At 35.9% G+C, this 23,962-nt stretch overlaps 2 protein-coding genes across 3 annotated transcripts; one reads left to right on the top strand and one right to left on the bottom strand.

The window, feature by feature from the left end:
• Positions 1–282: 282 nt before the first annotated feature.
• Positions 283–8,740, bottom strand: flcn (folliculin). The gene is made up of 13 exons (XM_067403005.1): positions 8,613–8,740; positions 8,383–8,430; positions 7,460–7,669; positions 7,228–7,374; positions 6,924–7,145; positions 6,644–6,810; positions 4,857–4,948; positions 4,288–4,451; positions 4,081–4,194; positions 3,780–3,903; positions 3,090–3,215; positions 2,866–2,968; positions 283–991 (listed from the first exon to the last, which is right to left on the bottom strand). Exons 3-13 carry the CDS (start codon positions 7,667–7,669, stop codon positions 784–786), a joined length of 1,677 nt encoding a protein of 558 aa, XP_067259106.1. The 5' UTR covers positions 8,383–8,430; positions 8,613–8,740; the 3' UTR covers positions 283–783.
• Positions 8,741–9,019: 279 nt separating this feature from the next.
• On the top strand, positions 9,020–15,204 carry leng9 (leukocyte receptor cluster (LRC) member 9). Of its 2 annotated transcripts, none has more exons than XM_067402985.1 (7): positions 9,020–9,361; positions 9,759–9,850; positions 11,241–11,331; positions 11,526–11,656; positions 11,748–11,905; positions 11,990–12,158; positions 14,126–15,204. In XM_067402985.1, the coding sequence occupies exons 1-7, from the start codon at positions 9,168–9,170 to the stop codon at positions 15,067–15,069; spliced, it is 1,779 nt and encodes a 592-aa protein (XP_067259086.1). In that variant the 5' UTR covers positions 9,020–9,167; the 3' UTR covers positions 15,070–15,204. The 2 variants fall into 2 exon arrangements, with proteins under 2 accessions (XP_067259086.1, XP_067259095.1); XM_067402994.1 differs by lacking the exon at positions 9,020–9,361 and adding an exon at positions 9,459–9,619 and having other exon boundaries at positions 14,126–15,203.
• Positions 15,205–23,962: the final 8,758 nt, after the last annotated feature.

Genomic DNA, 23,962 nt, shown 5'->3' on the forward strand with positions numbered 1-23,962 from the left:
ATAAATTATTTTTATAGTTAATAATAATGTCATTAACTATTTTTGTCCATACAATGGAAGTCAGTGGGGTCCAAAACAACACTTTTTTTTTTTTTTTGCATGGGGAGAAAAAACATTTAGACAGTTATTAAAATATATTGTTTTGTGTTCCAAAAGAAATGTGAACATTCTTCACTATGAGATGATCACGTTAGACGTCAGTAGCTGGAGTAATCACATTGCACTAATTAATTACAGTACTTTATTAAAAATAAAAAAAAATAAAAAAAAACGTAAGTAGCATTTTGATTTACAAGAAGCACACGGTTTTTATTTTGCATGTGTGAGGTTAAAATCCATTTATTCAAAATAAGTTAACAAATAAGGATAAATAAAACTGCTAATTAAACAAATTTTCTCTCAGACAAGACAGTTGAACAGAGATATGTGATGATGACGTGAATTACAAAACAGTGTCATGAAAATTGATACTCTGCCTAGTTCCCATGAAGTCGGTGGACCATGTGCAATATTAGACATAGTGAAAACGACAGAAAATGGACATGTCTAGTCATGACGGTAAAACAACATTCCATTTAAATGCACATGTCTAAGTAAAAGTTTTTGAGGCTTCAATCACAATGATAGCTTTTACTTTCTCTCTGTACCATGCAGAAAAACACATTCTCAGGCTTGGCCCCCTTTTCCCGTAATTGAGACACGCACCCACACATTCTTTTCATCTAACTTTAGCAATGAGTCTATTGTCCCCTTTCTTCCCCTCTCTCTCTCTCGCTCTCTTTCTCACTGGCTCAGAGTTCTCTCTCCACCTCTGACTGCTGTCATCAGATGGCTCTTGTAGAGCTTGCTGAGTCCTGTCATCCAAAACTTAAGAAGACGCACATTGTCCTCTTCTCCTGGCCCCGTGGCCCCCAGCAGGGCTAAAACCTTCTGAGTGTCCTCTTTACCTCTGCCATCCACTTTGGAGAACTTAAACAACACTTTTACTTTGCTGTAACAGAGAGAGCAATAAGAGCATGTGGTGAGAGGAAGCACAAAAGGTTAGCAAGGGAACAATAAACAGACAAGATGAAAACAGTTCAAAGAGGAAATTTGGAAGAAGTGAGTAAGTGAATAAGAGAGAGGGAAAAGGAGATTTACTGGAAAAAGGAGAACAGGCAAAAATCCCAAATTTCAGGTCCTATTTTGAACCCATTTGTGGAAAGTGTCTTATATAAGTGTCTGTAACAGTACTTCATATTTCATTCAAAAAATTTAAACTGTAGTTTTCATTTTAGATGTCATTTAAAAGTTTGTTTTTTTGAAAGAAATTAATTATTCAGCAAGGAAACATTAAATTAATTAAAAGTGGCAGTACAGACATTTACAATAATACAAAAGATTTCTATTTCAAATAAATGCTGTTCTTTTGAACTTTCTATTGTACAAAGAATCCCAAATGTATCTCGCTTTCCTCAAAAATATTAAGCAGCAAAACTGTTTTCAACTGTGATTATAATAATAAATGTTTCTTGAGCACCAAATCAGCATATTAGAATGATTTCTGAAGAGTCATGTGACACTGAAGACTGTGTAGTAATGGCTGATGAAAAATTCAGCTTTGTCATCATTGGACTAAGTGATATTTTAAAACTATATTACAATAGAAAACCGTTATTGTAGGAATATTTCACAGTATTACTGTTTTACTGTATTTTTAATAAAGTAAATGCAGCCTTTGTGAGCATAACAGGCTTCTATCAAAATCTTACTGATCAAAACTAGTAGTGTAAATATACACATACAATATATATAGAAAAGTAATAAATTAGACAAAATGATATAAATCAAAATGAAAAGAAAGTACACTTGGGCAAGTATTTTGGATATATTAGTGGATATTGTGTTTGTAATAAAGACTGTCATCTGTTTCTAATGACTCTGAAGGGATATATTTTATAATGAAATAGAAATTGTAAATATGTACGGAAGAGGATTAGGGCCAAGCACTAATAAAAAAATAAAACCATCTCGAGATTAAAGTTGTTAAATTTCGAGAAAAAAGTCTAAATAAAAGAGAAAAAAATCGTTAAATCATGAGAATTCATAATTTAACGAATTTGTTCTTGTAATTTAACAACTTTTTTCTCGTAATTTAATGACTTTATTCTCAACTTTTTTCTCAAAATTTAACGACATTTTTCTCATAATTTAACGAATTTGTTCTCGTTATATAACAACTTTTTTCTCGTAATTTAATGACTTCATTCTCAACATTTTATCTCGACTTTCTCGAAATTTAACGTCATTGTTCTCATACTTTAATGAATTTCTCGTTATATAACTTTTTTCTCAAAATTTAACGAGTTTATTCTCAACATTTTATCTCGACTTTTTTTCTCAAAATTTAACGACATTTTTCTCATAATTTAATGAATTTGTTCTCGAAATTTAACAAATTTTTTCTCGTAATTTAATGACTTTATTCTCAACATTTTATCTCGACTTTTTTCTCGAAATTTAACGAGTTTTTTCTCGTAATTTAATGACTTTATTCTCAAAATTTTATCTCGACTTTTTTCGCGAAATTTAACGAGTTTTTTCTCGTAATTAACGAGTTTATTCTAAACATTTTATCTCGACTTTTTTCTTGAAATTTAACGACATTTTTCTCATAAATTACGAGAACAAATTCGTTAAATTAACAACTTTTCTCGTAATTTAACGAGTTTATTCTCAACATTTTATCTCGACTTTTTTCTCAAAATTTAACAAGTTTTTTCTCGTAAGTTAACAACTTTAATCTCAAAATGGTTTTATTTTTTTTATTATTGCTTGGCCCTAATCCTCTTCCGTGTATATGTAAAGAAAAAAATGGTAAATTACTTCATCCACTCCTCTTTCAGACAGAGCAGGCAGAGAGAGACCACCTCCACTGACAGATTCTCATTAGAAAGAGCCACTTCGATCTTATTCAACAGAGTTGGACCTGAGAGAAAGAAAAAACCCATTATAGAAGGAGTACAAATGGAAAATGCAATAAATAGTGTGTCTGAATAGCGGTAAATATGTGTAGACTACGGCAATACTACATGTGTCCATGCGTTTACCTTTATCCGTTGGTTGCGTGTTGGCACTGCTAATGTTGAACTGGTAAAGTGAGAGAATGTCATCATCCGAAACAGGATTTACACAACCACGCTCAACGTTAAGTACATCCACCAGTACTGAAAACTCTGGAAGACAGATTGAGAGAGATAAAGAAAGAGGGAGAGGGGTTACACAATTAGGATACTCAACTTTGAGATGAACCTGACACTGAGTTATGAAACAATTTCACTATGTTTAGAAAGAAAACAGTCACACGGAAGTTGAGAAATACGATGTAAATCACATTCTGACAAAGAACACACCAAAACACTTTGTTTGAGGCCTCTGTTACATCCATGTGTGTTTGTCTTGATTAAAATGAAATACAATCATGTTATAAAAACAGTGTATTTGATGGATGCAGATTACGAGAGCACTGCTGCCATTTCTCAGTGTGACTTATGCATAGTGTTACTTTTCATGTATGTTTGACCCCAAGAAATCTCAGATACGGCAGCGCCACAAGGATGGGATCAGAATAAAATAGGTTAATGGGGCTCAAATCCCTCAGGGCTTGAATCTTAAGTTTATTTTAATGTGGTGTATGTTTTCTGAAGGTTAAATTAACTAGCTGTGTCAAGCAAAAATATACAAAAGAGGTTTTGGAGTGAAATATTTAAGAAACAGCACATTCTTTTACAGTACAGTACCTGAAGAGCTGACATGGGCTGGGATTGGTACATCTGGGCTAAGGCCAAGGAAGTTACATCGATATGCTTCCTCATAGTGAGGACTGTACGGAACTGCTCGGACACATCCAACTGGAAGCAAAGCCTGTGAAATGGTCAGAAATCTGAATTCAGGATACTTGTGTGAAACAAATTCAGTCAAGGGTGTCCAAACTTTTGACTGGTAGTGTATACATATAACACAGATGTACTTTAATGGTGTAGACCTGGAATCACTTGATTAGTGTGATGGAAATATTGTAAATATAGGTTTTTAGCTGACCTTTAGCACATTGAAAGCTGACTGGATAAGACAAGGGTCTGCACCTCTCCATATGACTTGGTTTCCCATGAGAACATGCCATGTCAGCTGTCTGAAATCTGTGGTACCCAGGACCTGCCAATTAATCCAATACAGCATAGTCAAATTTAATATTTATAGTTTTTTTAAAAAACAATAATGTTGGTAATACAGTAAACATGCATTTACCTGTCTTAAATGTCTCAATGATTTGAACTTCGGCCCAATGAGGTCCTCTTGTCTTCCATCATCAAATTGAAAGTCTTTCGCCTGTACACTCTCTGATTGGCTGGGCTGTGAGTTAGATCCGCCCCCTTCAGCACCATCCCAGGCACTCATCTCTTCCTCTTGCTCTGTGAGAGAATTATAAACAATGTTGTTGTGAACCTTTTTGAAAGCTGAAATTTACAGTAAAACCTCAGGATATGCCGAGTCATTGCTATTATTCTAATTATAAAAGATGAACAAAGTTGGACAATCACTGGAGAGCTGTTTGTTTGTCAGTCTCAGGAACAGAATGTTGGAAAAGGAAAATGTGGGCCAGACATTCAGTTTAACAGCTGAAAAATCAATTTGTTAGTAGAAACACTAATTAAAATATTTCAACAGAATCAATAGTACCTTGTGATACAAAAAAAAAAAAATCTAGCTGTGTACAGAAACATAACATTTTATCACATTTTTTAACACAACAAAATTTCAATCTTCATTCTCTTAATGTTTTTTCATAATTCTTTTACTCAGTGTATTCATTTTACCAGTTTGTCTTTCAATGAGAACGAGTGTGTCTTCTGTGGGAGCTCCCTCTAAAAGCTTCTCGGTCAATCGACTGCCACAAGCTTTCAGCAACCTAAAGAACAGATAATTAACTTAAGTAATTATTATAATTTAAAAAATACAAAATAGAAAAGTGTATGTGTTTGCGCTGTGGTGTTTGCCAAGGAAAGCATCACTGTTACTATTGCTCATACACATTTAGGGATAGGGATCTGACCAAACTCCTAACCCTTAATGTTAAACCTTTGTGCCCGGTATATGAATGATAACTGAAAGAGTGTTAACTGTGAGATAAAGTGTTAAATAAGAAATAATGTTACATAGTGAGATATAAAATTATAAAAGTGAGAAATACAGTCACAATTATGAGAAATGCATTCACAAGTATGAGAGTATCTCATACTTCATGAGAAGTTGTAATAGTGAGATATAAAATCACAGTTGTGAGAAATAAAGTCACAATTATGAGAAATAGTAGCAATTATGTGAAATAAAGTAAGAATAGTGAGTTAAAAAGTCACAATTGTGAGCTATAATGTCACAATTAAAAGAAATAATATTGTAATTGTGAGATATGTACGGAAGAGGATTAGGGCCAAGCGATAATAAAAAAATAAATCGGATTAAATTATAAGAAAAAAGTCGTTAAATTACGAGAACAAATTCATTAAATTACGAATTTGTTCTCATAATTTAACGACTTTTTTCTCGTAATTTAATGAGTTTATTCTCAACATTTTATCTCAACTTTTTTCTCAAAATTTAATGACATTTTTCTCATAATTTAACGAATTTGTTCTCGTAATTTAACAACTTTTTTCTCGTAATTTAATGACTTTATTTTCAACATTTTATCTCAACTTTTTTCTCTAAATTTAACAACTTTAATCTCGAGATGGTTTTATTTTTTTATTAGTCACAATTATGAGAAATAAACTTGTAATGTGATATAAAGTCACAATTTTTAGCTATAGTCACAATTGTGAGTTAATTTTAAAAATAAATTTGTAAGATATAAAGTTACAATTGTGAGAAACAAAGTTGCAATTGTGAGAAATAAAGTTATAATTGTGAGATATAAAGTCGAAATTCTGAGACGTCAAGTCAGAATTGTGAGATAAAAAGCGACAATTGTGAGATAAATCACAATTTTGAAATAGAAAGTCACAACTGTGAGACATAAGAGGGCTTTTCACACTGTGCTTAACCCCGGGTTATTATCATTCTAAACACTGCTTTTAACATGACAATTTGAGTGAAGAAGAGACCATTTCATTCTTACCTTTATAGTCTGAAATACCCATTCAATATAAACTCGATAGTACAGTCGGCAATACGAGTATGCGCAATGCCAGAGCTATGTAAACAGGTCGTGTGCTGCGTTTATCCAATGACACTGACACCGCAAAATAACAATTATACAAATAACAATGTTAACCCATGGTTTAGGAATGTACAATGTGAAATGTCAACTAATGAATACTCATGATTAATTGTTAACCCTGGGTAAATAATGAGCAGTGTGAAATGTGAAGCAAGATAACCCAGGACTCGTTTATCCAGGGTTTAGAATGACCCAGGGCGAACTATTTCAAGTGTGAAAAGCCCTAAGAGCCCCCAATTCTGAGATATAGTCAAAATTAAGAGAAATTAAGTTGCAATTGTGATATATAAAGAAATTGTGAAACAAAAAAAATCAGAATTATGTGAAATAAAGAAACATTGTGTGTTATAAAGTCAAAAATATTCAGAATACAGTTTTACGAACCAGCTGAATGAGGAGTGCAGACTAGCCCACAGGTTTTGGTGCTGGGTTAGAGATGTGAGTGAGCGGGCTGCATTGCCGCTGCGCTGGTGGGGGAACACTGCCGGAGAAAAGGCACTGTTCATACGCACAGCCCTCTGAGGACACACACCCTGCTCGCCGTCAAACACCTGCAGGGTAACAAACAAGAGCAAAATGTTGTATTTTCAACACTGCAAGCAACTCATCACTCCAAGAGGCACTCCATCAATCACGGTGCTAAAGTGGTGCTGCAGTCCAGTACCTTGAGTGCTGTGTTCTGTAGACTCTGAATGGTTAGCCGCAGGTGGCGCAACAGGAAAGGCCAGGAGTTGATGAGGTAGATCCTGTCCATAGCTACCACGACAATACTGTACCAGCGCTGGAAACCCCGTGCTAGGCTGTCTTTGATGAAAAACGTATGAGAAAAAACGAATCCATGCTGTTCATCTCCAAAGAAGATGGGCCCCTCCCGACCAGGACAAACCTGCAAGAGCAGATAATATAACAAATTTCACATAAATGTTTTTTTTATCAAGTTAGATTATTTATCATAAGCGTATACATACCTCACAGCTGAGGCTGCGCACACATGCTTGTCTCACCACACTGAAGAGCTGTGGCTGGCGTGGATGTTGGTGACTCAAATAGCGGATTCCTGTCTCACTGTCCACACTCACAAAGCCTGGGTGAGACGCAGGTAGGGAGCGACAGCCCTGGTGAGAGAAGGACAGATATTATACTATATTAGAGACTATATTATGACTGTATTTGGGCTGTAACAAATACTTTCTCTCTTACTTCACACATGTCTGCTCTTTGTGTGGCAGAGCTGTTGGCTCTCATGGTGAGCCCTTCGCCCTCTCTGTCGCCCTCTTGGTCCCGGTCACCAGGAATGGCTGAACCAGGCTGCGGAGGAGATGGGGACGGAGGGTGGACGGCCTCTGTACAGAATAGCGTACGAGGGCCATGGAGCTCACAGAAGTGGCAAAGGGCGACTAAAGCGTTCATCTGAAGGAAAAAGAAAGTTCATATGAGAATAAGCAATGTTATCAGTACTTTGTAAGAATGAGGGTGAGTTTTAGAGATGTTTATAAACCAAAACAGACATTTAGCCTAATGTATAATGTTACAGGGATGCTGATGACTATGGCAGTAAACATTTAAAAAGTGTTTATTTTATTACACTTTGTCTATTTGTGTTTGTAAATGTAAAAAATACATATATTTTAAGGCTGTTTTCACAAAATTATTTTCTGTTTCCATTTCAGAAACATGTACATACACTGCGTTTCCTGTTTTATCTGTATTCTGAAGGTTTTTACAGAGGGGTTTGTTCATATATACATTCGACTGATTTATGTAATATCTTATTCCTAAAAATATAGTGTTTTTTTTCTGATTTATGGAGTTTTGATCCCCAAAATCCTTTCTGTAAAAACCTTCAACTCTAGCATGTCAACAAAATGAAACAAGATCCAATGTTCAGATTTCTTTCTTGCAAATGAGGGCATTTTTAATCAGTCTCATTTCAATATTTAGACATTTAACATTTTAGGAAAACTGTAATACAAAATGTAATGTCTTAATGTATTGTGATCAACTGGGGAAGTATGGTGACATATTAGTTTAAATTTTACCTTATTCACATATGGTATCTTGGCTCAATCTAAATGCAAGCAAAAATTATATATAGAAAAAAAAAACACCTAAAATATCCTTACCTTTATCAGATGGGTAGAGCAATTGCGCCGACTGGTAGTGCCAGTAAACTATCAAGAACAAAACATTGTAATGGAGCATTGACAATAGCAACTATCTACAGGTTTTGCATGGTTATCAATGTTGCTTACAATGTAACTAGTAAACATAAATGGCACACTATCCTCAACGACGTACGTTTACTAAATCATCGCTGAAATGCGATCGTAATAATTAGTTTTATTGTGTTTACATTGTTAGGTCCATCCTTTTTGAGTCTTATGCATCATGTGATGGGAAGTCACGCGCTCAGATCACAACAACGTGTGCGTGACTCACACAGCTGCTCTTGTCTCTCACTGCACGGTCATCGGTACTTTACAGCCCAAATAATCCACTAATACGTTTTTCTGTTGTAGTTACATGGTTGTGCCATGTATATGTTTGTTATTTCGAGTGATATAATTAATTATGGGCTCTTCCGTAATCCGCTGAATGCCTTTATCCCTGAAAGAATCTTATGTAGAATCGGATCTTTTCGATGATTCAGTTGAACCGGTTTACAAAACCGCTCTGAATGTATCGCTCATGAATCGGACTGAATCGGTCCGAATGGTTCTCGAGGTAACAACTCACTTTACTCAAAATATGAGTAAAAAAAAAACTCAAAATATGCAAAAACCCTTTCAGGCGAGATATGTAAATTAGTATTGTTCATTGTGAATGCAAATTACGTTTAATGTTTTTTATGCGTGTAATATGAAACGATAAAATACAATACATTTATTATTAATCAAACTTCAGAAACATGAATACACAGCAGTATGTGCCTGTGTATGTCTATTGGAAAAATAGAGCATTTAATATGCGTCAGAGCTGTTCGAAAGAATCGATTCGTGGAAATGAGTCGGACGTCCCATTAATGATGCTTTTGGCGAAAAACTACAATACCCAAGACCTGAAACCGGAAGGGGCGTTTGTGGACATTGCCCTAGCAGCATAGTAAGTAGACTTAAAAATAATAAATAAATATATTATAAAATGTACAGTAAATTTTACAACCAATATAAACAATACGTTCATAAGTATATATATTTTTGAGTTACGTTGCTTTATTGGCGTGTAATGTATTTGGTTAAATCGTTCGCGAGGAATGTAGGCTATGAGTCATTTGTACCAGATGCTGTCATCATGTACAGGTTAACATTAACACTGACCAGTCAACTTCGAACCTAGTTGTCTTATTCTTTGTGACTTGAGGTAGGTAGGATGGTTCATGCTCTCATTTATTATGCCAGAAAGACATAATATTATTTTGTCTTACCGAGTACAGTACAGTATGGCAAATGTATTGGGGTTAAGTTGCTTTCTAAATTATTTCTGAATGTGTCTGTTTCAGTGAAGCTCTGTTGAAGCTGTCAAATATGGAGTTTGAGGAAGAGAGAACTCAGGAAAACCTCACAGAGGATTCTGACAGACAAATCCACATAGGTAAGACATAAGTTTATTTACACCTCACATTGTCATCTGGAATTAAGTATGTACAATATAAAAAACATTTTGTAATTCTCAATGTTATATTTAGCATTTTATGGTTTTTAGTGCTAGTAAATTATTTGTTGTCGTTTTAAGTAGTTTAAAATACATTTCTTCAAAATGAGCTGAAAATGACAAATTGATCTACTTTGATAAAACTTATAGGTCACCGCCTAAAACAAATAGAGGAGAGGCGGAGGCTGCAATGCAAATGTCCTGAAGATGGCAGTGAAAAGCCTTTATAATTTATCCATAATTTCTAGCCAAGTATAGGTTTGTTTTGTACAAAATTGCGGTAGGCTTACTGTAAGTGCAGGGTAGAGAATGTAAATTTCACAAAGAGAGGTCTGCTTCTGCAGCACTAGTCAGTCCTAAGAGCACTTACAGGGACTGCAAACCATTATTGTGCTATTTTCAGTTGAAACTTCCTCGTCCAAAAGCATTCAAAAGGGACATTTGTGCTGTGTTGAGGCACCCAAATTGTCATTTGTAGTTTCATGGGGAGATTTAGGTTGTAGTTTGTACCAACCTTTCAGGTAAAAGTTGTTCAGATACTATTGTTCTTCTACTATTGGGGTTTGTAAGATCATTGTTTTTGAAAGAAGTCTCTTATGCTCACCAAGGCTGCATTTATTTGATCAAAAATAAAGTAATATTGTGAAATAATATTACAATTAAAAATAATTCATAATAATTCCTGTGACAGCAAACTGAATTTTCAGCATCATTACTCCAGTCTTCAGTGTCACATGATCCTTCAGAAATCATTCTAATATGTTGATTTGCTGCTCAAGAAACATTTCTTATTAATATATTACTATTTCAAGATTCTTTAATGAATAGAATGTTCAAAAGAACAGCATTTATTTGAAATATAAATCTTTTGTAACATTGTAAAAGTCTTTTGTCACTTTTGATCATTTTAATTTGTCCTTGTTGAATTATTAATTTCTTTCTTTCTTTCTTTCTTTAAAAAAAAAAATCATACTGACACCCAACTTTTGAAAGGTAGTGTGTTTGTTTATTGTTCTACAACAGGTGTGTAAAAGTGTAGGTGGTGGGTGGAGTTGAAGACATGAGTTCAAACATGCTGCATTGAAACAGACATTTGCCTCAGACGTTTATTCTGTTCCTCGTAAACTTGCCTGTTTGTCACCATTTACACTACTTCATAGTGGCGCTACATCCTGTTCTGGGAGAACTTAACTTCTATTGTCCAAATAGTTAAAGATTAACCTTATCTTGTGTTATCAGTCAGTGCATGAATGTATTTATACTTCTGTATATTCAAGTTGCTATGTGAATAATTTTACTGAACTTTTTCTTCCATTTCCCTTCATACCAGATGAGATGAAACAAGAAAGTAGCCGAAACATTTGCCAGCACTTCCTCTTGGGCAGATGTCATTTCGGTGACAGATGTCGACTGTCTCACAGGTCTGTCAAGCACTCTGGATGGTAGAGATTCAACTAGCGAACTAACCTCATGCTAGACACGATATATTATCTGTATATTTTCATTTAAACAGCAGTTGGCACAGTGTCTTATAGCTGCTCTAAAATATGTAAAATCTGAATAGTCATTGAAGCTTTGTGGATAAATAATGCATTGCTCTTTCCTGACTTCACAGTATGCTTGATGTCCCTCAAACCACACACTCAGAGGAAGATGATACAGCCGTCACAGAAAAGCAGAGCAAGAACCGAAGAAATAGAAAAAAGATGAATGCAGAAAAGCAGCATATAAAGACTGAGAAAGAAGGTGTGATGATAGATTTAGTGATGAAGTGCAAGCGCACTTTACCTTCCAAATTCACTCTTTATGATGACAAATAGATGCCTGTCTGTCTCAGGGTGTAAGAAGAAGCCACGCATGCGTACAGCCGATGATGTCATCTCCAGAATTATATGGGACTCCTCAGTGGACCCAGGTGATTTTATAGTTGGTCACCTGGACCGCTTCCTTGGGGTGCTGGAACGTCCATTCTCTGACTTTGCATGGGACACTCAGGTGTGTTACATTACATCAGTTCCAATATGGTTCATTATCATGTATGGTCATAACCAGCCTTAACACTCATTTGTTACTCATTAGGTGGTTGACTGTGACTTCTCTGAGGAGCTGGCTCTCCCTCGTCATAGGATCCAGTACTTCAGCTACAAAGGCCAGCGGGTGTGGGATAGAGACAGTCGCACTGACAGGGTGTTCGGCTCCACTGGGCAGACTATTTTGCCACCTTTTGGCAGTGAGGATCAGCAGCAAGGTGAATGACAGTAGGGACTTTAAGTAACAGCTGGAAGTAAATGGCAAATGGAAGTAAATCGGCAAATGGAAGTAAACTGTTAACTGCTGTAGCCAAAGAAAACAAAAATCACAACAACAAAAAGGATGGCGTGACTATTCATTTCATAAAATCATCATGTCATAAAAAAGCAAGAGCAGGATTGCTTTTGGCATTAAATTATATACAGATACAATTAAAATGGCACATAACCATAAAACATAACATTTACTTATCTAATCTGTCACGTATTAATGATGACTACAGCAAATCAGCTATTCTCTGGTAGTAGACGCACCGGTACAGTAGAACATTACAAAGTAGAAGTTAAAGTCATGCATGCGCAATAGAATGGCAGAACGGCATTGCCATCCCATCAGCAGCTGTTGCTTAAAGTCCCTACGATTATTTTGGCCCTGGAAACAGGCTCTTGGGCAGATGTCATTTCGGAGACAGATGTCGACTGTCTCACAGGTCTGTCAGTCATTCTGGATGGTGGAGACTCAACTAGCGAAGTAACCTCATGCTAGACATCTATTCACCAGTATTTTGTTCTGCATTGTCCAGGTCAATGGGTCAATGCCATATAAGAATGTCCACACACATATACACACACACACAAAGTCCAGTAAAAAAAACAAAGTTTAAAACATATGTGCCAAGTTTTAAGAGACGTCTTTGTATTTATGTCAGTTTCTTATGGTTATGAATAACTTTTATACCATTTTCAAGAAAAGTTTCAATGTAATGACTGTTAGTTGGACCATTTTATTTTTGATCGCACCACTTGACTTTGTTTCAGTTTCAGCAGTTTTTCAAATATTAATAAGCAGCGAAACATAACAATAACAGAAAAAAAAATAATAACAGTAATAATAATGCTTAAAGGGTTAGTTGACCCAAAAATTAAAATTCTGTCATTTATTACTCACCCTCATGTCGTTCCACACCCGTAAAACCTTCGTTCATCTTCGGAACACAAATTAAGATATTTTTGATAAAATCTGATGGTCAGATTCTGATGCAAGATTATTTCCTTTTTCAATGCCCAGAAAGCTACTAAAAACATATTTAAAACAGTTCATGTGACGACAGTGGTTCAACCTTAATATTATAAAGGGACAAGAAAACCCCCGAAATAACGACTTTATTCAACAATATCTTTCAACACACTGCTTCATGAGCTTACGAATCTTGTTTCAAGTCAGTGGTTCAGAGCGTCAAAATCACATGATTTCAGTAAACGAGGCTTCGTTACGTCAGAAGTGTTTTGATATTTCAATAGTTGACGTGACTCTGGCAGTTTGATACACGCTCTGAACCACTGATTCGAAACAAAAGATTCGTAAAGCTTCGCAGCTTCATAAAGCAGTGTTTTGAAATCGCTAGATATTGTTTATTATACATTTTTAAGTATTAATCTATATAAAAAAAAAATTTCACGCACAAAAAAATATGTTTTAAATATGTTTTTAGTAGCTTTCTGGGCATCTGCTGACAACGGAGGCCTCACTGAACCAACGGATTTTATCAAAAATATCTTAATTTGTGTTCCAAAGATGAAGGAATTCGTCTTACAGGTGTGGAATGACATGAGTAATAAATGACATAATTTTCATTTTTGGGTGAACTAACTCTGAAATAATAACTGAAATAATAAAAGAATATGCCAAACAACTTAATAAGGTTTTATTTTCAAGAATTATTTTTTTCTTCATTATGATATCAAAACTTTATGCCTCCAAAAATATATCCCAATGAATTTTAACACAGAAATTAAAAACATGTCATTTTTAATTAGTCTAGCATCATGCCACTGAACTGTAAGTGTATTTCAGTATTATTTTATATATTATTTTGTTATATGATGTAATAACTTTATTGTATTTTTAATACACTATTATATTATTTTTCTTGATAGTAATATATTGAAATTATTAAATTCTCAGAAAATTTAACACCAGACACTGTACAGCATGAAGAGACCACAAACACAGCCGGTGTTTCAAATGACCTAGAGCAAGCAACTGAAGAGCAGGAAGATGCCATAGATCATTCATTTGCCGAAAATGCTGAAGAAGGAGCCAGTGATGACATCTTACTATTGCAACAAGAATCAACACCAGAAAACAAAAAGATGGCTGCTACTGAAGATCGCCGTTTGAATCATTTGGCAGAGGAGCTGTCCATCACTCAGAAAGAAGAACAGGCTGAAATAGTGGAAGAATGGAAGAGCAGCTGGGATGGAGTGAGTGGTCCAGAATCAGAGCAGGTTCAGCTTCAACCACAGTCGAGACGTCCGCCACCACGCAAGCCCACTCACTTCATCTGCTTCCGCGTGGACTCTCCCGCTGCTCTCCAGGCTTTCCAGCGCGTTCAGAAGAAGGTTCTCTCCCACGTCCCTCAGTCAGAGCCGCTGTGGGTGAACCCTGCAACTTTACACGTCACTCTCTCTTTGCTTGTTCTCAGTGGCCCAGAGGAAGTCAGTGCTGCTGCTGAGCTCCTGCGTACCACAGTCGGAAACTCCCACAAACCCCCTATATCTGTGTCTTTCACACCAAAACTAAGGCACTTTAATGGGACTGTTCTTCATGTGACCCCACAACCCCTGTCAGATGTCCAGAGCCTGAATTCCCCTCTCCAAGAAGCCTTCAAGGAGAAGGGCTGGCTTCACCGCCATTCCCGATGCCCTTCGTACCATCTCACCCTGGCCAAAGCACAGGAGCCCATGACAGACAAGATGTTTGAAGGAATAGGGGCTGTTAAACTGGCCAAAGATGTAAACTTTGGCAAGCTAGAAGTAAATAAACTCTATCTTTGTGTGAATAATCATACAAAGACAGAGAACGGTTTCTATCAGGTTGTATGTGCTGTGCAGCTGCCCAATGTGTAAAAGTGCCTGGCTATGTATCTAAAGTCAGACATGATGCTCATTAAATAACTACATCCAAAAATTTAATAATAATAAAATTAATTTCTAAATTATTTCTGTTGCAGTGGGAAAAGCAGAGACTGGTCTTTATTTTTTTTCTCTTCACAAACTCAATCAAATTTCCACAATACAAGCAATAGATACACTGAACGTTCTGTATGGCTATGATCACACTGTCAATTTTTTGGAAATTTAAGAGCATTTACTTACAGGAGTCACGAAATGTGTAGCATCTATACAACTTATAGTAGCATCTAGAATACTATCTGTATGAACGTGCAACAAGAGTCAAGCCATTCTGTTACCATAGTGACAGTGACCAAAGTAATATGGCGACATCCATAAAACTAAAAAGCCTCATCACTTTTGGCACGACAAGTGTCCAACTGAGCCGCGAGTTCATCCGTCAGATCTTCATTAATCGACAGAAGCTTCAGTGTAATCACTCGTTAGCCAGATGCTTTTAACCTAACCATTGCACTTGCGTCTCAGGCCCTTTACAGTGTCTCGCACATGACACAGCATTTGAGTCGTGTATAGAACACAAAACTGACAGGAGCGGCTCCGGTAGAGAACATTCAGATGACACACAGCTCATATCTCTGACGCTATAAGTAACTGAAAGCAAAACCACACACAAAAGCCCTTAGCAGAGCAGCTCTCTCACACTTCACACAGCACAGGTTTTCCGAGAATGTGTATGTGAGCCCTGAAAATTTACGTGTGTGAGTTCGGCTATAGAATCAATGCAGTTGTACCAAACACTATAGAATATAAACACTTAAAGGGTTCAACTGTGTGTGAACGTAACCATATTAAAGGGTTAGTTCACCCAAAAATAAAAATTCTGTCATTAAGTACTCACCCTCATGTCATTCCAAACCTGTAAGACCTTCATTCATCTTCAGAACTTAAATTATGATATTTTTGATGAAATCTGAGAAGTTTTTTTATCCCCCATAGACAGCAACATATTTACCACATTCAAGGTCCAGATAAGTAGTAAAGGCATCATTAAAATAGTCAATGTGACTATAGTGGTTTAACCTTAAAGGGTTAGTTCACCCAAAAATGAAAATGTTGTCATTAATGACTCACCCTCATGTCGTTCCAAACCCGTAAGACCTCCGTTCATCTTCGGAACACAGTTTAAGATATTTTAGATTTAGTCCAAGAGCTTTCTGTCCCTCCATTGAAAATGTATGTACGGTAGACTGTCAATGTCCAGAAAGGTAATAAAAACATCATCAAAGTAGTCCATGTGACATCAGTGGGTTAGTTAGAATTTGTTGAAGCATCGAAAATACATTTTGGTCCAAAAATAACAAAAACCACGACTTTATTCAGCATTGTCTTCTCTTCCGGAATGCTTTCCATTGAATTGATTCCATTGAATCCTTTCATCTGTCGGCGTTGGTAATGCACTTTTACGTCGCTGTGGTTGTTTTTGGCGATTAGGACATCCGCGACATTTTGAAGCATCGAAAATACATTTTGGTCCAAAAATAACAAAAACCACGACTTTATTCAGCATTGTATTCTGTTGTCAATCCGCATTCACGACTCCGCTTCTTCTTCTTCTTTCCTGTTTTGTTTTGGCATCCAGCTTATTGGTGCATTACCGCCCCCTTGTGCTCCGGAGTGTGGTTCAAGCAGTTTACGCTGCTGACGTAAGACGCTGCTGACGTGTTATCCGGTGCTCCCGAGCTTCGTTTACAGTCTGAGGGAAACGCATGATGTATTCAAGCTATTCTACATTGTTTGTATTTTGGTATTGCTATATTTTTTTTAAATTATGTGTAAGTGTGCATGTCGCGGATGTCCTAATCGCCAAAAACAACCACGACGATGTAAAAGTGCATTACCAATGCCGACAGATGAAAGGATTCAATGGAATCAGTTCAATGGAAAGCATTCCGGAAGAGAAGACAATGCTGAATAAAGTCGTAGTTTTTGTTATTTTTGGACCAAAATGTATTTTCGATGCTTCAAAAACTTCAAACTAACCCACTGATGTCACATGGACTACTTTGATGATGTTTTTATTACCTTTCTGGACAGTATACTGTACATACATTTTCAATGGAGGGACAGAAAGCTCTTGGACTAAATCTAAAATATCTTAAACTGTGTTCCGAAGATGAACGGAGGTCTTACGGGTTTTTAACAACATGAGGGTGAGTCATTAATGACAAAATTTTCATTTTTGGGTGAACTAACAATTTAATGTTATAAAGCCACGAGAAAACTTTTTGTGCGCAGAACAAAACAAAAATAATGACTGTTCAACAGTTTCATCTCTCCCGTCAGTCTCCTATGCTGTTCACGTTGTACAGACAGCGCAGTGCTTCCGTCTTCTACGTCAGAACGGCAGCTCAGTATTGGCCACCGCTGTTCACGTGAGCAGCAGACGAAATTGTTGAATGAAGTCGTTATTTTTGTTTTGTTTTTGTACAAAAAAAGTATTCTCGTCGCTTTATAGCATTAAAGGGTTAGTTCACCCAAAAATGAAAACGTTGTCATTAATGACTCGGAAACTTCTCGGATTTCATCAAAAATATCTTAATTTGTATTCCGAAGATGAACAAATGTCTTACGGATGTTGACTAACATGAGGGTGAGTAATTAATGACAGGAATTTCATTTTTGGGTGAACTAACCCTTTAAGGACTCAAATACAAAGCTGACAACCATATTCCATTTGTTAGTATCTTGATTTATGTACAGTAGTCATATTTCAATGCAGAAGCAAAATTGAATTGAATGGCCAAAGAGCCGAATAGTTTTGACACTTGAATTTGACACTGTTCATTTTTATTTTATTGTAGCTTTCTGTACAAATATAACAAGGCCTTCCCTTACTTGAGGTTTGCGTGTGCATTTCCTAACCCTCTCTTAAGTAAAGACATACAGCATTCAGCTAAATTGGCTGAAATGGACGTGCAGGGCAAGTGTTTTTTTGCTTTTTTTTCATTGAAAGTGGTCTGCATATAAATAAGTAATACTCCATGTATTTCAGCTGTGTTTTTATAGCACAAGCTCTCAATTATTCAAGATCAAACAAACAACTGCAGAACATCTGTACATTTAGCCCCTAGAATGTCTTGAGACCTATAATGTCCAAACCAAGAAAAAAAATCGAAACTAAGTGACGCATTTTATGAATATTTTTTTCTTGCGTGTGTGCGTGATACAGTAGCAGCTCTGTCTGAGATGTCCGTGAGGAAGTCTTGCATACATAACATGATTTTCTCTTTCCTCCTAGATACATGCACACTACACATGATATATAAATGCTTGTGCAGTCTCTCCATCCTTCCCTTTTGTGCTCGTCTACCACCCTTCCCCCATCCTCACTCGCTTTCTCTTTCAGTGACACAGAAAAACCAACACCACCCTCCCTCTCTCATGCATTCACATACCCCCCCATACTCCCTTGGCACACAAATACCCATCTCTCCATCCCTCGCTCGATCTGTTGTTTTCATTGTATTTTTTAATCCCCCTATCTCGGTTAAACCTCCCGGGCCACCAAGAGTCTAGCATCCCTTCAACCCTTTCTTTCAATGCCCATCCTAATTTGTGGTAAATGAGTGCCTCAAAAAATTATAATAATTTTCGGGAATTCCCTGAGAGTTTATGCTAAACTGATCAGATTACATTTGCAAAACCATTTTTTTTTACTCTTCGACTCTTTGTATATTGAATAGCCTATGTGGGTTTTCTCACAATCAATCACCTTTCTCTAGTCACTGTCATTATGTGTTGTTGTGCACTCTAAATACAGTACATGTGTAAATCCCTCCATCTCTTTTTGTCTCTTGCACACAAACACCCACAGAGAGAGAGAGAGGGAGAGAGAGAGAGAAAGAGAGACACACAAGTTCAGTCCTGATCATTGGGACCCTCAGGACCACACCATTTTTTTTTTTCTGTCATTCACCTTACTTAAATTAGACTGTATTGAGTTTTAAAATGGGACAATTAAAATAAATTCACCATTTTCAAATCCCCCTCCAAAAAAATAATAGCATATTTTTAATAGCCATAGTTAGTATTTTAAACGAGCACACTCTGGATGGATTTAATTTGCCCTGGATGTTATGGATTTGCTATTTCTGCAGACTGAACATTTATTTAGTGTGGAAACGACATCGACGACATAGTTGTGGATTATTTTACCGCGAATTCTGACTGAGAACAATTAATTTCTGAAGTTTTTTCGTTTTTTCATTTTAATGAGTCTGGGCGTCTTTTCGCGCGACTGTGGACGGTGATTCAAGTTCTCAGCGGATTTCAAATAAAGAGTGAAACTGACGGATAGGCGTCGGGATTTGAAGGAGTCATCTCTCTCTTAAAAATCCCCTCAGGGATTCTCGCCTCTCTCTCTGAAGACCTGTTTCCCATCTATCCGCGAGCACAAAGACCGGGCGCACACTGGAACTGAAAATACTGTAGTTTTCTCTTGAAGCCCAATACAGATCTCATCACTCAGGATGCAAACCGTTTTAACGCTCGGCGGTCTCAGTAATAGCATCTAATCGCAAACAAAATCACACGAGCGTGAGAGACGTGGAAACACCACATTAGGCTGCTGCAAATTAAGGTGGGCAACCCTTTTAAAATGTGCAATATAAAATTTTATAGCCTGCTGTGCGGTTAATTTGCCGTGTCAATTGGTCTGTGCGAAAATGTATGACAGTTTTTTTATTATGCGAGGGAATCATGAGTCCATTCAAACAAAAGATCCTCGTAATTTGTCCTGGCGCCCAGACAAAGCGCTGGTGTGGTTGGATATTATTGCCATAAACAAGTAAAGTCAGTCAGAGAGTATGAGATCGATTGGTATCGCATCGGGTCAACTCACATAAGTGCAATCAATCAGTTCTGGCCTATTTTGTTTCTGGTTATTTTGAAGGTTTCATCAATACCTGTTTGATTAGGATCCATTCTGTTGTGTGGATTATTGCAAATTTATAAATACCTTCATAATAAGCTCCTTTAGCTATCGACACTAAACACAACTGAATACAAACACAAACAATGCCCCCCAGTGACCTTTATGAACTTCCTTTGGACCCTCCTTTGGGCCATCTATCAGTTCTGAAGCACAGCAGCACTGAAAAATGTCCACTAAAGCAGAAAAAGAATATATATATATATATATATATATATATATATATATATATATATATATATATATATATATATTCTTTTTCTGCTTTAGTGGACATTTTTCAGTGCTTTCAGTGATTATATAATATATATATATATATATATATATATATATATATATATAATCAACACTGTGAGCAGTAATTATCTCAAAGTATTATAATAGCGCTTTTAAATGTTAATGCTGTCATACCCTTATCATTGGTCTTTTATTGGACAATTATTTCAGATTTATTACTTTAAAGAGACATTCAAGGCTTTGGATATTGATGGAGGTTATTAGTAATAATTAAAATGCTTTATTGATTGATTGATTGATTGCATAGTTCAGTCCTAGTGATCAAAGATCAGTATTAAATCAGACTACTGAATTAACAACACTGACCAAATATTCAGTGTAACCCTACTTCAGATGTTACATTTATGGTGGAAAAATACTATTACAAGGACATGACACAATTTTTAGAATACACATATAAATATATAATTATTATACTCATGTCACTATGTGAAAATATCATTTTTATGGTTTATTGCTCATGAAATGTTATAGAGCTAAACCAAAGAAGAATGCTTCCGCCTATATGAAGTGGGAAAAAAGTTTCATTGAGATTAAAATGTCTTATTTTTGATGGCAAACCCTTGGCCTTGACATCATTATTAATCCTAGAAACCATTTTTGTTTTTTTTTATTTTGCATACTTCTGTTGTGGTTAATTATAGTGATGCTTAAGAGTGAAAACATTAAGCATTATTCAATCCAGAATAGAAAAGAATGAAAAAAAGATGGAAGATGTTTTGTCCCTCTATTGTTCTGCACAAATGTTTTCTTCCTTGCTCCATTTCCTACCTCTCATTATTTTCCTTGCGTTATGCAATGCGAACCATCCTTATAACAAGCTGACAGAATGCATCATGTTCAGATGTGCTAGCATTCCAGTCTGAGTCACAGTCTGCATGTCGAACCATTCCATAACACATGAGTTTCACATTAATTTGGCTTTTATTTGCATTTAGAAGAGGACATTTGTGATAATGCTGCACCAACCATACCACAATTCACCAGCTTATTGTCTTGACCCATGTGATGGAACCTGCAGTTTCTTTTTAATTTAGTGATGTGAGATGTGGACTGTTTTGGTGGGATTAAGCGGTCAGATGCATATGATAGACAGACATATGACTTTTTGGAAGGTTTCTGTTAACCAAAAGTCTATAGACAATTGTGTGATTCTGAGACAGGGTTGGCTGTTTGTCCAAATAATGCAGGACAGGGAGTGGTGCAGAAATTGCACAAAGTATCTGTATTGATTATCTGTTTTTAGTGAGTTATAGCACAAATTAATAAGCAAATTAAAGTTTGAACTTTTTAGACTAGAGCTCACAGTCAGTCCATAAATTACAATAGATTGGCCCCTTATTATGTCATAGTGATGTTTAAAAGCATAAAACCTATCCAGGTCATAATCATTTTAGTGCAGTATATTCCCCTCTTGAATAATGGTGTTGAAAAGTATTGCATTTGATTATAAATGAAATTCCAGTTATAAAGTTATTGGAATGCATCCTATGTAGATCCCATAAAAATAAATTAAGGAATATTTGGTCAATGATGAGTTATTACGGACATTTGTATACAGAATCTGATGAAGTCATTATGATTTTAGAATGTAGGATCATGAGGTCATAATTTAAATCAATGTAAAGACCCTGATGATGTCATAATGATTTTTCCCATCTTGAGAATAAGATTTCAAAATGTATAGCCTCAGATGAGGTCATAATTATTTTGTAAATGTCTGATGAAGTAATAATGATATTAGAAGGTATGATTTTGCAGTGTGTAGCCCCACAAAACCCCATAATGATTTTTCACATGTATCGAGATCTAATGGTTGCTAAAGTGTCCTCTTAGAAAGCTCTTCTTTTAACATTGATGATCTAATCGCTTAATCCATGTTTTTTCCCAGTGGATCTCAGTCCTGGTAATGAAAAATTTGTGTGTGTGTGTGTGTGTGTGTGTGTGTGTGTATATTCTTAACCTACTTTCAACCTATTCCTTGTTTCTCATGTTATTTCCATATTTCCGTTTCTCATGTTATTTCCTCTTTGCTACATTCTCCTCCTTCTTGCTCTGGTTTGTCTGGAGTCTTTGACATTTAAATGATTTTCATCCTTTTTTCCCACATCAAAAGATAAAAATCAAATAAATCAAATCATTTCATTTTCATTCAACCTTATACACAAGTGTAATGAAGAGTGAAAAAGTGTGGTCCACACTCTCCAGTTATTCACAGGTCAACATAACACATATAATATACAGAATGAAAGTCACCATGAAATCAAAATGAACTCTTCTTTTATAGAATATTGCATGCATTGTTTATTCAAAATGATTTATCTGTGCACATCATTATTTAAAAAAAAAAATAAAAATTTCACTTGCCCTTGTGATCTTTAATCAAATTCCCCTCCCTCTCGCAGCGACATCTCTTCTCTTCTTTTCTCTGATGACTACTGGTGACAGGGCAGGACAACCTGTCACTCACATTACATCACAGCAATAGCAAACCACAACTATCCAATAAATTCCTGATCAACAAAATCAAGCCCCGCCCTACCTTTTTTTTTTTCCTTATTCGAGAAGCCACTTCACTCGGATACACGTCACATTAGGGAAGAAAAACTCGCAACTTCAATTTCATATATACATAATATATACCCAATACACAAATTTACAAAATAATATACTTAAAAATAAATCAGTATATAATATAATATAGAAATCAATTTCAATAAATATTGAAATAAGTTTCTGAGATTTTAATGCAACATTTATATATATATATATAAATAAAAGTAAAAAAGTTCAAATCTGTTTTAATAAAAAAAAAAAAAAAACACACACACACACACACACCCCTGTAAGTGATGTATAAAGTGCCTCAGAAATGACGCATTTTTGTAGGCAAAACCCGGAAGCGAGTTAGCATTTTAGGACTTCCGGTTCCAACGCCGTCAAGTCAATGGGTTTTTTGAATGGGTTTTTGCTAAATCTCCTGAAATAAGGTCTGTGGTTAACAAAGCCTCTAAATACTTTCACATTTTGATCTATGACATAAAACACACCATAAAACAAACCTTTATTGTGTCTTAAAAACGGCGGTTGCTAACAAGCTGCTAAAATGGACTACTTCCTTTGGCGGGCACTTCAGATGTCATCATTAAAAATGGGACATTTGGACAGCATTTCTCATGAAAGTGGATAAGTATTCATAACAGCACAGATCATAATCAGTGAGCATGTTTTTAAATAAAGTTGCTTTCTAAATAAAGTTTGAGGAAGCTTGGTGGTGGTGACGTTGATCCACGACCATGGTGTGCTGTAGTCTGTTAATAGCCTACTGTTAGCTTTTTATATCTGACGACTTTATTTAGGCTTCAAAATCTATAAATGTTGTGTTAACTTGTAAAGATTATCTTGATAGACAAAACGTGTAAGTGTCACAACCCTTTGTTAAACAAAGAGCTTATTTTCTGCGATTTTCCAAAAGTCTATGGGAAAAATGCATAGGCTTTCGATCGAGGGAACCCGTGCGCCGCTAACTTCTGGGTTGGCCTACAAAAACGCGTCATCCCTGGGGCACTCTATTATATAGCTGGCTCACAGTCCAATCTT

This window comes from Chanodichthys erythropterus, chromosome 2 (genome assembly GCF_024489055.1).
Source record: "Chanodichthys erythropterus isolate Z2021 chromosome 2, ASM2448905v1, whole genome shotgun sequence".
In the NCBI taxonomy this organism is placed as follows: Eukaryota; Metazoa; Chordata; class Actinopteri; order Cypriniformes; family Xenocyprididae; genus Chanodichthys; species Chanodichthys erythropterus.

Bases quoted from the DNA above. Each gene is read 5' to 3' on its own strand.
- flcn (XM_067403005.1), bottom strand. From the start codon at position 7,669: ATGAACGCTTTAGTCGCCCTTTGCCACTTCTGTGAGCTCCATGGCCCT. The intron at 3,216-3,779 runs GTACTGTACTGT...TCTGTCTTCCAG, and splicing joins AGCCCATGTCAGCTCTTCAG to AGTTTTCAGTACTGGTGGAT. The intron at 992-2,865 runs GTAATTTACCAT...TCTCTGTTACAG, and splicing joins CTGAAAGAGGAGTGGATGAA to CAAAGTAAAAGTGTTGTTTA.
- leng9 (XM_067402985.1), top strand. From the start codon at position 9,168: ATGAATACACAGCAGTATGTGCCTGTGTATGTCTATTGGAAAAATAGA. The intron at 11,332-11,525 runs GTCTGTCAAGCA...CTGACTTCACAG, and splicing joins AGATGTCGACTGTCTCACAG to TATGCTTGATGTCCCTCAAA. The intron at 12,159-14,125 runs GTGAATGACAGT...TTAAATTCTCAG, and splicing joins CAGTGAGGATCAGCAGCAAG to AAAATTTAACACCAGACACT.